The sequence below is a fragment of the Athene noctua genome, chromosome 4, assembly GCF_965140245.1.
Source record: "Athene noctua chromosome 4, bAthNoc1.hap1.1, whole genome shotgun sequence".
Taxonomy (NCBI): domain Eukaryota; kingdom Metazoa; phylum Chordata; class Aves; order Strigiformes; family Strigidae; genus Athene; species Athene noctua.
In genome coordinates, this window is record NC_134040.1 from 38,336,915 (window position 1) to 38,352,152 (window position 15,238).

The 15,238-nt window shown below is 45.0% G+C and overlaps 1 protein-coding gene across 6 annotated transcripts in view; it reads left to right on the forward strand.

Annotated features, from left to right (window-relative positions):
- The window catches only part of ELF2 (E74 like ETS transcription factor 2), a 39,921-nt gene that overhangs the window by 12,137 nt on the left and 12,546 nt on the right, over positions 1-15,238 (forward strand). For 4 of the 6 annotated variants that reach the window (XM_074905080.1, XM_074905083.1, XM_074905082.1 and 1 more), the window contains exon 1: positions 9,805-9,936. The exons of the other annotated variants lie outside the window; for them this stretch is intronic. In XM_074905080.1, the coding sequence (XP_074761181.1) occupies positions 9,879-9,936 (58 nt within the window). In that variant the 5' untranslated portion in view covers positions 9,805-9,878. Of the gene's footprint in view, positions 1-9,804; positions 9,937-15,238 lie in introns of those variants that run through there. 6 annotated transcript variants of the gene reach the window in all.

The following is a 15,238-nucleotide window of genomic DNA, read 5'->3' on the forward strand; positions in this document are numbered from 1 at the left end:
ACAGGCAGCACAGGAAATACTAAAACAAATATCTTAAAAGAAGCCTTGGCAGTATTTGCGATGATACATCCACATAACATAGCACGCACCCGGTTGTCAGTATCTTTATTGTTGGCCGTGGGCCTAATGCTGTTTTTTTTTTTTGTTTTTTTTTTTTTCCCTGTGACAGTCCATTGGCAATTCCAGTGACTCCTGATACACATGCTGTACAGTGTTACAACATAATGTATTCTGAGAGCCTTGAGCTACTTTGCAGTTAATCTAAAGCTGCGTGATTTGGTAAAATGTAGCATTATTCTAGCCTTCAGAGATACGGATCAGTATTTGTGAAATGTAGTGGGGTAGCTGATGTGGTCAGATTTACTTAGGACTCTGGAAAGATGATCTGTGCTGTGTGTGGAATGGTTCTGGTTGTGGTTTGCTATTCTGTGATTGGATTTGAGACTGTGGACTGTAAGGACTGTCAGTGCTGATCCAAGAGCAGAATCAGGACCCATAATGTTTTGTATTAAAAAACTTCTTGCATTTATAAAACCACAATTCAAATAAAATATTTATATAAAATATAACTATTATAAATAATAATATCTATAAATACTGGTGAATTTTTAGTTAATTCTGGTGAAGTATGGAGTTTTGCTTGACAGACTCCTTCTACCCTGTTTCCCACTAATCCAGCTTGTTTCATTAATCAAGGATCATTAAGTATAATTAATCCTTTAACTATAAAATTAATCCATTATCTATAAAAGTAAAACCAAAGAGTCTTTTAACAAACAAGACTTAATAGTTCAAGTTATGTTTTTTGTCTTATTCCTGAAAAAAACTCCCTGTCTCCTTAGAATAGAAAAAAAAATCTTAACAAAGGAGTTTTCTAGGAAAAACAAAATGTAGAATTTTTGGTCTTTTAAGGTGACCTTATGACATTCTCAGTGGAAGTAGTGAGTGCCTTTTGGAATGTTTGAAAGAGAAAGTATAAGCTTTAGATTGGCACAGTGTTTAGATTTCTTTTCCTATGTGTGTGATTTCATTCTTAGGAGTGGTACCTGTAGATTATTGGGGACTGAGTCTTAAATTTATTTTTTTTACTGTAACATTGAAAGTGTTTGTATCATAAACAATACAGCCTTATTAACAATTAATAACATCCAGATTTTGTTGGCTTTTCTGAGTAGTTATCTGTCCTTAAATTATTTAGCACTTCAATTTTAGGATTCATTCAGCAAAACCTTTGTAGTTTACATAACAGCAGAAGTTGCTGTCTTGAAAGAAGCAGTCACTCTGAAATTAACAATTTAATTGCTGTAGTTTTCTTTGTCCGTCATGACACAGAACCCACGATGTGGATGTGTGTTAATGGGGTAATCTAATATTTGGATTTACCATATGTGTGGTGCTGAAGGTACCACAGTCGTGATCTTCAGATCTCATACATGGATGATGCCCAAGTCTTTCAGTCAAATAAAATAGATTGCTATTTAAGTAGGAAAATGTTGTTTTAAAAAAGCCAAGTTATCTGGAACTTAGTCATGAAAATTGTTTGGTACTTTCTCAACTTCCTTCATATTGATCTTATGCCTGTGCTGGTACTACATTTCTTCTCTGTTATCTCACCATGAATTTGAAAAACCAGTGTTATTTGTTGTTTACTAGTCTTGTTGAAAAGTGGGCAGCTATTAAGCAGATGTTGCTGTAAATACAGTAGAGCTTGATCCCTGTGAGAGGTATATCAATATCATACTGCCAATGTAGACTCTGATTTAATTGGTTCAGTGAACCTTATTTCTTGTATCAATAGTATTTTCCCTTTGTTTTTTTTGTTGATCATCAAAGTGGCAAGTACAAGGTTTGGGATTTTTTTTTTCTCACAACTTAACGATTAAAGAGGAAACAGAACTACTGCTTTGAGGTATCACTTGACTTGTGAACTGTCACCACATTTTTTTAATTGGATGTTCCATCAGAAATCCTCCCTGTGGTGCAAGCTGAAAGTTTGTTTTAATTCTGTAACTGTTATTGCCACAGGGGGGTAGAAGATCTGCATGAAAAAATGGGGATCTGAAAATAAGCCCCTCCAGGATTATGATCTGATGGAAAAATATTGAGCTACAGAGGCAACAACCATGGTATGTTTGTATGTAACCTTAATTTTCTTTTTTCCCCAGGAAGTTCAGTTGAAACTATCATGTAAATTGATAGCCATCCTTAAAGAGGGAGGCAGTTGAATAAATAGTGAGTTTAGGCTTAACTCCTCCCCTAGTTTACACAAGTGCATGAATAATACACATAGCTTAAGGCAAATTTTCTTTTATGGTGGAAATTTTGGGTTACTAGTTATGAAGCTAGTTCCCACTGTGATAACAGCATATGTCTATGTGAAGGGTTTAGTTACAGAATCATCTAGATTGGAAAAGACCTTGAAGATCATCCAGTCCAACCATTAACCTCACACTGACAATTCTCAACTCCATCAGATCTCTCAGAGCTATGTCAGTGTGACTCTTAAACCCCTCCAGGGATGGGGACTCCACCACCTCCCTGGGCAGACCATTCCAACACCCAACAACCCCTTCTGGAAAGAAATGCTTCCTAATAGCCACTCTAAACCTTCCCTGGTGCAACTTGAGGCCATTCCCTCTTGTCCTATCACTTACTACTTGGTCCAAGAGACTCATCCCCAGCTCTCTGCACCCTCCTTTCAGGTAGCTGTAGAGGGCGATGAGGTCTCCCCTCAGCCTCCTCTTCTCCAGACTAAACCCCCCCAGTTCCCTCAGCCGCTCCCCGTACGACCTGTGCTCCAGACCCTGCACCAGCTCCGTTGCCCTTCTCTGGACACGCTCGAGTCATTCAATGTCCTTTTTGTAGTGAGGGGCCCAAAACTGAACACAGGAATCAAGGGGCGGCCTCACCAGTGCCGAGTACAGGGGTGAGATCCCTTCCCTGTCCATGCTGGCCACGCTATTGCTGACACAAGCCAGGATGCCATTGGCCTTCTTGGCCACCTGGGCACACTGCTGGCTCCTGTTCAGCCGGCTGTCAATCAGCACCCCCAGGTCCCTCTCTGACTGGCAGCTCTCCAGCCACTCCTCCCCAAGCCTGTAGCGCTGCTGGGGGTTGTTGTGGCCCAAGGGCAGCCCCCGGCATTTGGCCTGATTGAAACTCCTCCAGTTGGCCTCAGCCCATGGCTCCAGCCTGTCCAGGTCTCTCTGCAGAGCCTCCCTACCCTCGAGCAGATCAACACTCCCACCCCACTGGGTGTCATCTGCAAACTGACTGAGGGTGCACTCGATCCCCTCGTCTAGATCATCAATAAAGATGTTAAACAGGAGTGGCCCCAACACTGAGCCCTGGGGGACACCACTTGTGACTGGTTATACCTGTTTTTTCTGCCCCTATGTGTCTTCTCTCATTATGATTAAAACTTCTTCATTATGGCTTCTTTTATGTGAATTTGAACCTGTGAACTCTTGTTTATCTCAGATGAGTTCTCATCAGTTGTTAAATATCATATACTATGAACTCATTATTAGATCTTACCTTTGATTATGGCATGTGTATATAAGGGATAAGCAAAACAATGTTTTCATTCATTCTGTCCAGACATTATTTGATTAAATTTACCAAAAAATGAGTTAACACAGACATCTGGTGTATGCTTTGGTAGCGCTGACATCCTATTGATTGAACTTCATTTCCTTACACTGGGAGCTTGATGAGAGTTTTAAAAGTGGAGAGCACTTTGCTTTAGAAGACTGTGCTGACTACAAACAAGAGTTTGGACATTCTAACAACCTGATTAAACTCTCACATGTTGGTACTGCCTTCATCATAGAGCTAAGATGAAGCCTGTTAGCTGGATAAAAGGAAGGTAAAACTTTGCACGCAGTACTTGCTCTTTAAGAATTAGGTGTCTTCGATATATTAAGAGTTAAGAATTTATCCTTTGAATGTGAGCTAATTCTGGTTTTGACAGCATGCTGCTGCTACACTGGTGTGAGTTCACCGCCACGAAATCCGTTGCATTTTTCTACTTAAATATTGATGACAGTGAAACAAAATGATCCCCCTCCCATTGCATGTGCTATTGTATAGCGCTTAGAGTAGTTACACCAAGGGCATATACATCTGTTCTCAGTAACGTTCTTAATTCAGAAACAAAATTCAACTGCAACTTAAATTTTATGTCATCTTGGCTGGTGTTTCCTTTACTGAGAAATTAATGCCAAGAGCTGCACAGCTGCTCTATAGATGATAGTATTCTTACGTAATAGCAACAGCCTGGTTGTGGTGTCCAGTTCTCCATGGATTTCAGGTTTCTGCCTTGCTGCATTCAGTGTTCCATTGATACTGAAAGAACACTGCAAGACTAAGTATTTTGTAATAAAACCTAATTTAACTATACATTTTTGACATAATTTTTATTTTCTGAAGCTGATGTGAGGCTGAATGATTTGCTAGTGTGAGCCATTATGGGTTGGACTTCAGATGTGCAGATGCACTCTTCTCTAAACTCACAACGCCAGTTGCATCTGGGAGCGAGAATCTGTAGGATGTTACTGTGAAGACTCAGCCACAGCATTTTACTAATGTAAGTGGGAAAATTTTGTGGTTTGTGCCTTGAAATTAGAATGCGGTATGGTATGCCAAAACCATTGTGGTATGATTGCACGAGAGTTAGTGGTCTTTATTGATCAAAAATATAGTGACAGACTTGAAAGTAATAATTTATAAATGTGATCTGCATATTAGAAGGGAGATTCTAGTTGACAGCAAGTTCTAGGATCACAGTAAATCCATATATGCTTGAGCTGCACATTTAGTCCTTATAAAGATTCAGCGGACATATAGAATAGACATTTGTTGTTATCGGAGAAGTCTTAAGGAATTGGAAATGGTAGGTCTTGAACAGAGAAAGTGCCCAATGGTGGCATAGGTCGTATGCCAACCTATTACCAATCTCTGTTAATTTTGTAAAAACTTGTAACGTGCTATGCAAATATTTGATTTATAATTGTTTGCTAGACTGCCTTGAAATTAAAGAATTTAATTACAAGTCAGAGAGGGAAGTGCATATATCACTTTTTTTTTTTGAGTCGGCCAAGTTTTTCTTATTCTGTATTCACAAGTAATAATGCTGGAATGTAAACACTGCTGTTTTGAGTGACTCTTTTACTGTTTGTCAAAGGTAGTATCAAGTCCTGAGAATACATTTGCTTTTCTGTGTGGAAACACTAATTGCCATATGAATAGTGACACCAGGATCCTGAGTCCACTTAGAGGCCCAGGTTGTGACAGACTTGTGGTTTTGGTGTTATTAGACTTCATATGGTGTAGTCAAGAAGATAAGCCTGGCATGGTCACTGACTCCTTTCCTCAGTATCTCCCTGGTTCCTCCAGGGACACTTTGTGGTTACTTTGCTATTGCTTTTGCAGTTTTCTACTGTGAAATCCATGGTGGATGGTAATGATTTTGCTGATAAAGGAGACTATTGCATCTTCTTGCATGTTTCTGGAATCTGTTAAAAATGTTTCTCTATATCATTACCCTTGGAATGCAATAATAATTTATCAACAGTTTGATAGCCTACTGTTGAGGACAGTAATTACTTCTGTAATTTAGATGTGAATTTCTTCAGGATCCTGGGGAAAACTGGCCTTTCTGTAACTATTTAAAATCTGTAGGCGGTTTTGGTACTCGGGACAGGACATGCCTGGACTTCTGAAGTGACTTGAAGCTTTTTAGCTTGACTGGTATTTCAGTATTGTGACTCTTATAATTTGCAATTTCTCATGTGTACTGCAAATACTACCCTCAGGCAGATGGCCATCTAGCCTTGACTACTTACTTAAAATCAAACAAATCGCCTCTGTAAGAAGTTAACTGCTTTGCAATAATTGCCTTTTCCCAGAATAGCTTTGTCATACTAGAATACAACTGGAATCCTCTGTGGCTAAAGTAATTAAATGCGTGGTTTTTTTCCCTTTCTGGTTCATCAGTTGCTGTCAGTGAAGAGAAAAGGTGCCATTGGAAGGTTAGACTTTCAGTGCTTCAAGTTACAAAGCTTGTGAAATGGTTTTCCGAGAGAAATTAGTCTATTACCAGTGAATTGTGGGAAAGGCAATTTTGCATAGGAGATTATGGGAGAGAAGACTGATTCCTCTGTAGCCACTGAATGCTGTATTAGTTTTGGGACTTTTCAAGGAAATGCTTAAGATCATGGATGATCCCACTCCCATCCACTTCTGCAAATCTGCTGGAACCTTACAGTTTTTCGTATTTTGAATTTCTATATCCACTGTCTTGCATGCAACTAATCACATCCAGCTTCTCTTGAGTTCAAAACAATCAGGATGAAGCTTAACTGGTGCATATTGCAAAGGAGAAATGAAGCTTATTTCCTTGAATACTGTATCCCTTAACAAGAAAGCATGAGTTGATATTTTACTTATGTGTTTATATAAGCAGGGGGATACAATTCACTCGGATGTTCCTGTTGTCAAAGTTCCTTATCTGCAAAAGACTCAGGGATGCCCGGGGATAGAGATGCTGTCAGCTAAAAATGCAATTACTGTTATTACTTACCTCCTGGATATTAGAACATGCTGTCTTTTTGTGGTGTTGGTGGTTTGTTTGGGTTTTTTTCTGCCAGTTGGTAGATGTAGCATGTAATGAGCATGTAGGTCTACCTGGATGTCTTGACAGCTGAGCTTGTAATTTAAAAAATTACAATAAAGCGTAGTCTCTCTATACTTCTAACAGTAAAAAACCCCCACAAATAAAATTTCTGTCTGAGAAAGAATGATGCTGTTCAGGGATCAGTTTCTATATATTTGCCGGAGAAGTGTAAGTTAATCTGCAATTTTCATGTGGTCCTGTTACATTACAGTAAATATTTCTTGCCTCATTGGGCCACCCACTACTCTTTTGAGTAGATTTTGTAGCCCTCTTTGTTAGCCTTCTGCCTAGAAAGGAGCTTTAAAAGAGATTTAGAAGTTACATGTATGTTTACTATTTCGCTATTGACTGTCTTTTTTCCCTGAAATAGTAAGATTAGCATGACAAATCAATTAGTGTTCAGCATAAAATACTGGAAATCATATAGTTTAAACAGATGGAACTGCGGAAGTTTTGGGGAAAATCACATTTCTCCTTACAGACGGCATTATGCTTTAATACTATACTTGTATAAATAAGTTGGGCACAGGTTAAAATGATCGTTTTATGGCTTTATTGTAGTTGCTTACATTATAATCCTGAAAGTGCATGGACTTGGACTTTTTTCAACTGACTGGAATCCCTTGGGCATCCAGTGATACTCTCTCTATGTATGATCAGAGAGGGCGAAGAATCAGAATAATGTGTGCAGCTGTTGGAGTCCATTTCATGTGAATTGGCAAACACTGCCAAGTCTGTGCTCACAGTAGTAAATAAATGCTGCTTAGAAAACTGGTATTAAACCCAGAGCTTGATGTTTTATACTCTTTTTTAATTCATTTTGGACACATGGTGTTTGTCAAAAATTATACAGGCAGACTACTTGAATGCACTTATTCAAGGAGTCCACATATTTCAGGCAAAACTTCATTCTACCCGTAGGGGGTAGAGGGAACAACTTGGATATGAGTCAAGCACTTCAGTTTGTGACTGGAAGTTGCAATCAGCAAACAATCCTCAGTGAATTACATAGCAAACAGTAAGGCAACAAACTATGAATGCATCTTCTCCCAAGTATTTAAGTGTGAACTCCTACTGACACAGGTCTGGATCTTCAAAGGTATTTAATGTCTTGGTGCACCTTTTGATCTGGATCTAAACTGACAAACTGTTTATAACTGTATTTTATTGCTGCGGACCGAACTGCTTGGAGAAGTCTGGTAAATGATGATTTTAAACAGCAGTGCACAGGATAAAGTGATGTGAGCACACGGTTATTTCTGTACTTGGTATGTAAGCTGAAGCTTTGGTGTCGCTAAACCACACTGTATGAGGCTTCCACTTTAATTTGAGGATGTTTTAATGAAGGGCTATCAAGTTTTATTGCACATTTAAGTGTGTACCTACTTAAAATGCCTTTATTTGTCCTTGGGCTTGTCTCCACTAGAAAAATTTCTGCTGGAAAATACAGCAGAGTCCCCTAGTGGGAATATGCTGACAGAAGGAATTCTTATTAACGCCGCTATTCCACCTCTCTGAATAACACAAGCTGACAGGAGCACTCTGCTGTTGGCAAAGCTGTATCTGCATGAGAGCTTTTTGCCGTCACAGCCGGCTAGAGAGTACCTTTTTTGTCCATGCTTCTGGCTGGAAAGAGCTCAGCTGGCAGAACTTTAGCACAGAGCTACCCTTAGATATCATGGCTTGAGTGTGAGAATGAATGATCTCGCTTGCAGGTCTTGTTCATTAGCTGATGAGATGATGAACGAATTCCTTACAGCCAGGAATAGATGAGCCAAGTCTAGAAACTACCTGAATTTTTGAGTATATAAATACAGTCAGTAAATTGTATTCCCAAAAGGCTTTGAGAGTTGTAGTAGGAGTGTGATCTGTCAAAAATTTGAGGTACTGAATTTACGAGTTGGGGGTGATTTATGCTGGGTTGCTATGCTGTGATTTCTGTGCTGGGGAAATACGCTCCTAAATTCTTGCTTGTGATCTAGATCCTAGGAGTACTAAAACCCAAGAGGGGGAGAGAGATTCCTGGTTGTCAGATAGATGGGGCTTGTGCCCTCTGCCTTTGCCTGAGGGAGCTGTGAGGCTGTCGCCTACAGGGCTGAACGATACAGGCCTAGGCAGGTGTCTGTGGCGTGGCAGAAGGAGTTCCTACACCCGTAGGATCTCCACGTGTAGCTTCGCGTGGGAAGGGCTTTGCTTGTCTTGCCATAGCTGCTCTTTGCATGCAGCCCCAAAGTTTCACCCCAGGAAGCAGCAGCGGGGACCCAGCGGGGAAGCTTGGCAAACGGCTTCTCGCGGCTGTTGCTTCTGTCCGGCTGGAGCGCGCCGGGGGCCTGGCGGGGAGGGCTGGGGTGTTATGAAAGCGGGTTGTTCTTCTGATGAGAGAGGACACAACCCTAAAAAGTAGTGGTGGTGGTTTTTTTTAATTGAGCAGTGCAACTTTTTTTTTTTTCCCCCACAAATCTGCTCAGAGGTTAGATTGGATGAAGAATGGGCCCTCTGGCTATCTGTAAAGGGCTCCTGAAGTCAGCCCTGCTACTGTCAAGGAGACGAGGTGGATTATTGCTTTTGAGAAAGTGAAGTTTTCTGGCAAAATATTACTCGAGTAGGTCGTCTGGGAATTTGCCAGGGAGAAAACTTGTAATGCTTGTCTCGCTGCGGACCTCAGGCTGCTCCCGAGAGAAACGCTGCTCTCACAGGGGCCGTATCGGTGTTCGGGGAGCGCCACCGGGGCACGGAAGTGCCGGCGACAGCGGGGCGATGGCGGGTACGGCGACGGTCCCCGTTCGGGGACGGGCGGCGCCGGGCTCTGCGTGCCTCCCCGCCTGCCGCCGCTGCCTGCGGCTCCGGTCGCCTCTCGGGCCGCGCCGCGCCGTGTGAGGAGCCGGGGAGGTGCTGCCCGCGCCCCCACCTACCTGCGCCCCGGGGCCCCGGCGGCTTCCCCCGCCCGCGGGCGGCCCTGCGCTGCGGCGGCGGCGAGTGCCGGCGCGGCACTTCCTGTCTGGGGCCGGCGGCGGAAGGATCGCGTGCGCCGCGCCGCGCCGCCCCGCAGGAAGAGCTCCCGCTGCCGCCGCCGCCGCGCCGTGGCGGTGCCCGCGCCGCCCCGCCGGAGCGCGCCCCGCCGCCCTCGCCGCCGGGCCCCCGCGCGTGCCCGGGCGCGCGCCCGCCCGCCGGTCAATGCGAAGCCGCTCCGGCAAGCGTAAACATGGCGACGTCCCTGCATGAGGGGCCCACGAACCAGCTCGACCTCCTCATCCGGGCCGGTGAGCCGAGCCGCGCCGCACCGGCGGGAGCGCCGGGCCGGCGGGAGCGGGGAGCGCCGCGGGGGTGGTGGAGGGGAGGGAGGGAAGTCGCAGCGCACGCCGCGCTCCGGCGGCGGGCGGGGAAGCAATGGAGGGCAATCAGGAAGTGATCACCTTGGTAGCGGCCGGCCCGGCGTGCGGGTGGCGGCGGCACCTGCCCCCGGCGCGGGCGGCCCCGTTACCGCCGCCAGCGCGGCGGAAGTTGCGGCGGGGCGGGCGGAGGACTTTTGCGGGGTTTGCGCGGCCGGAGCGAGAACCAGGAAGTGTGCGAGACTGTTGTCCTCCCGCCTCCACCGGCCCGGCTGCCCCCTCCTCCCGCCGCCGCCACGCTGTCTGAGAGGGCAGGCCCGGCGCCGCCGCGCAGGGCCGCGGCCCGGCCTCCCCGAGCGCTGCGCGCCCCGGAGTTCCCCCTTCACTCCCCCCCCCCACCTTCCCGGTGCCCTTTTAAACTCTATGCTGGCTGCGGCAGCGGGGCGGGAGGAGGCGCCCGCGGGCGGGGGCCGCGGCCCACGTGTGCGGCGGGGGGGGTGTGAGGTGTGGGGGGCCGGGCGGCGCCCCCTCCCCCAGGCGCGCTGCGTAGCGGAAGCGGCGCGTTCCCCCGGGGGGCCCCCGAGCGCCAGGGGCGGGGCGGCCGCCGCCGCGCGCGCGCCAATGGGGGCCGCCGCCGTTGGCGGCCGGAGGGCGGTGGGGCGGGGCGGGGCGCGGCGGCCGCCAATGGGCGCGCGGCGAGCGCCGGAGTGGCGGCTCCCCGCGGCGCTGACGGGGCGCGCACGGAATTGGAGGGAAGCGGAGTGTAAACACGGAAGCGGGGGCGCCGCCGCCGCCGCCGGGCCGCACGTGGCCGCTCCCCCCCGGCCGAGCACCACGGACGGCCGGGGCCGGGGCCGCGCTGCCGGCGGAAGCGGGAAAGGCGCCCCGGAGCGGGCCTTGCCAGGCGGCCCCACCGCCGGAGCGGGCCTTGCCAGGCGGCCCCACCGCCGGAGCGGGCCTTGCCAGGCGGCCCCACCGCCGGAGCGGGCCTTGCCAGGCGGCCCCACCGCCGGAGCGGGCCTTGCCAGGCGGCCCCACCGCCGGAGCGGGCCTTGCCAGGCGGCCCCACCGCCGGAGCGGCGGGAGGAGGTGCGAGGCCGCGGGAGCGCCGTTCGCTGCCGTCCGCCCTTGCGGGTGCCGCGCACCTCCACACCGTCGGGTCCTGAACCCTTGCCCAGCCCCCGGCCGCTGCCGGGACAAGGGCTGCTTACCTAGCACACTGTCCCGGTTTGGCCTCCGCCGGTTCCAATAACTCTGGCACTTGCGACATTAGGCTGCGTCGGTTATCCCAGGTTTTATTTTTAAGTGCAGTACAGCTCCGGAGAAAACACGAGCGAGGTCACACTGCTCAGAAACGCAAATATGATGTCAAAGCTCTTGTTCTCTACAGAAGCTGTACCCGCTGTGCTTTTATTTTTCACTTTACAACATGGAGCTCAGCTTTTTAAAGTGGTTCTTGGAAATGCTATGCAGTCGTATAGCGGTACAGGTAATGAGTTGGGCAATTAGAGCTTGGGTGCAAACCAAATGTATGCTGGTTTTGCGTCGACATGGCAGTAGGTTTGTATGAGCGTGAACATGTGCTAAAGGTAAATGTTCTGTTATTTACCTACATATTAAGATACCCTTTTAAAAAAGGGGTGCAAGCTGCCTGATCATCATAATGATTTATTTTGTTCAATGTGGAAAAACACTCAGGGTTTTCTTTTTTGAGGGGAGACAAGCCCCAGAGACGTACACAAAAACCCTCACAACAAAGCAGTGAAGAATTGTTCTGCTGCAGAACAGAAGCGGAGCATGTCATAAACGTTTAGGTGCTCCCCTGTGTACGATGGAGAAGATGTCTTCGCTTTGTGAATAGAACACATCTCCCGTTTTGGCAGGGGCTCGCTACTGTAGATTTCAGTTAGTTGTTTTTTACTTTTGATTATCAGTGAACAGAGAACATTTAAGTAGCTGATCGCTGTGTCAACAGCTTCTTAAGTCACTGTACCTAAACTGCTTGTGAGCCAACCCTTAGATAAATAACAAATGACCTTTGTATTGCTGTTTCTGATGTCCTTAGACCAGCCAGCTTAATTCTCTTTTTTTGATATTTGCATTGCAGTGAGGGATACAGATACCCACACACGTCTAGTATTCCCATCGTCATACTATCAGGATGCCATATCGGTTTACTTATTTATGTACATAGATGGTATCACGTGGATTTAAGAGAGGAATCCTTTATCCTAAGGGATTATATTAATTATGCCTTGCCTTTTCCTGTGGCTGCTGGCCCCAGCGTTGACAAAAAACTTTGGAGTGTCTGATAACCGTAGGGAGAAAGCTGGACCAAAATTGTTACTGCTTAAGCTTATCTTAATTGCTGGTTCTAAGAGCAACTGCTAAATGACTTTACAAAGGTATGTTTTGGCTTTGTGGCTAATGTTTCTCTCAATATTGGGCTGTTAACATACGGCTCACAGGGAAACAAGTGTTTTGAGATGATTGCACTTGTCTCCGTTATGGATCGCAGGTATGCAGTGGGTTATGCATCATCCTTAAATTGTGTGCAGCTGAAAGTCCTTTGAGCAAACAGAGCCAGGCTTAGGGAAATACTAAAAAAACCCCAGGAACTGTTCTTGGAATTGTTTTTGAACAAATGTCTGCCATAAAACAGGCAGTAAACTGAAAATGCTTTATTTTCCAGTCAAGTGTGGCATGCAGAAAGATTTCTGGGTATTACCTATACAGGCAATTCAACTGTTTTTAATTAAAATGTGACTTAAGCACTGTTACTACCTTCCACTGCTGCTTACTGTGGTCTTTTAAATGCTGAGATAAAACAAGCATGTGAACACCACTAAACTTTAATGAGGTCTGTTAGCGTATATGTAGTCACTCTTGACTGAGTTCCATGCTTGGAATTGTGAATTCTTCATTAAAGTATTGCTCTGGTGGCCTGATAGTATTAAAGGATAAGCTATTGTAAATCAGGTGCTACAGTTAAGTGTTGACCTTGTAAATGCAGACACTGGTAGGTCTTCAGATAAAAAGGGGGGAGCTTAGTGCAGTTTCAAAAAGTACCTTTTTGAAAACTTCAGTACATTTTTTTCTCTGATCACTTGCTTTAATTCCTTTTGTTACCCTTGTTCTATGTTAAAACTGGGGGCATTGTAATGAAATGGGTATGCTGCCAGTATTGTCTTCTGTAAAGCTAAAGTACGGCCCTGTCAGACTTAATTATCAAGTTTGGTATTTTGTAACAGCTGTTGAGAGCCTTGAATAATCTACTGAACATTCTGCTTGTTTAGAAAGTGGAGCTAGAAGACGTTAGGTCAACAGTGAAGATAGATGTCAACTAGCCTAGTTAACTGTTTACATTTTTAAAATGGAAATTATTTTCTTTTCTAAGGCGATTTTTTATTTTGCCTGAAAACAGACCAGAAAGCTTTTGAATGAACTATTTTGAAATAAAGTTGTCAAGGAATCAGATTTCTTCATAAAAGCACTAAGATGAGATTTGACTTAAAAGAATGAAGGATAAATGGTGGCATTAGCTCTGACGTGTTCTAGATTGGTAAACAGCAATTCTCATGTTACTCAGTCACCAAAGTCTGGAAAATTTATTTCCATACATGTAAACGACTTTGTTTCATTTGGGCAAGCAATATTCTTCCCAAAATAAGGTAACAGAGTTAAGTCTTATTTACTCAAGTAATACTTGATTTTAGCTTTGGGTGTCCTGTGTATGTGCACAGTGGTACCCTGGTTGATAGTGTAAATATAATAGAGAATTTGTGAATCGGGCATTTTTAAAGAAACAAGTCATACATGTCATTCTTTGGTTAGAAGTGTTTCTGCCCGCAGTGATGCTGGGCTTGTGCATCACAACCTTGGATGTACTGAGAGAAGGTTAAGGTTGCTGTGATAATATATGTTTGTATGACACAAGCTATATGATCCTGAAAAGTACTGCGTAGTAGATAACTGCCAGTGATTTTCTGTGGTGATGGCTTTTCATTGAAGTTGGCTTCTGTTTTTTTAATTGCGGAATCCCTTTGATTTGCTTCCCTCCCCATCTTTATTGTGAGAAGTGCTACTAGATGTTGTGATATAAGCGTAGTTTGGTTGATGACACTTGATCTAGTCATCCCAAAGAACAGCCGCCTTGTTTTTCCTTGCTTCATCCCTTCTCTGTGACAACCTGTTCCCCCACTTCATCTTTTGGGATATCTTTTCTAGCTGTATTTTTCATCAGTATATTGCCTCCTGGCTGAGCACTCGGTCTTGCTGTCTTCTATTAGATGTTTTCTAGCATGGCAAAAAGATATTTAATGTAAATTTTGCGTTGAGATACAAATTTCCACTTTCTCTTCCAAATGTGTTGGCTCGATAATGTTGCCTGAGCACAGCAGAAAACTCCTCATGCTCACTGGGTAGACAAACACTTTGGAAGCTGAAGCCATGGACTGGCTCAGTAGCCAGCTGAGAAGACTTCAAACTTGGTAATAGCACTCATTTTAGCAAGTATTTTAATAGATGACTTTTTGGCAATGTTGGTTAGTTTGTTAACCGTCATGATAGACAGATGGCATGTGTGGTGTTCCAGCCAAAGCCAGAAGTGTTACTATTTTTTGCTTGATGTTTTTAGGTGGCAATTTTAGTGGAGTCTTAAGTAACTCACATTGGAAAAACATTTGTGAAGTTTGTATTTTCAAATGTCAAGAGGCTTTTGAGGAGTAGCTAGTGCTATTTTTATTGGAAATGGAAGGGTTACTTCAGGCAGAGGCTGGGTGGCTCCTCTGATCCGGTATTACAGTATTGCAGCCTTAGTCCCTTGTGCTGGAGGGGTGGTGGGTATCCTTTCCCTCGCTCTAGCCCCTCAGCAGAATGCCAGGATACTGGAAAAGCACAAAGATGGCTTTCAGCTATCTTTTTTGCCTTGTTCCTGCTCTGTGCTAAGTACGTCTTACTTGTTCTGCTGCATCTAAACTGTTCCTTATAGGACATACTTTGGATACAAAATTAGGAAAATTTTGTATACTTCTGAGCATTTAGAAGTAGGTGAATTCAATAAGCTAGTTCAGTACTCTTACAGTTGAAATTTGGCAACTGAGTTTCTTTATAGAAGTCCTTGGTATAGTGAACCCGATGTCTGCACAGAAACAAGCTAACTAGATGTCCCAGAAATGGTAACCAGAAGAAACAGGAATGAAAATTGTACAGCTCTGTTGCAGGGGAGGCAGAG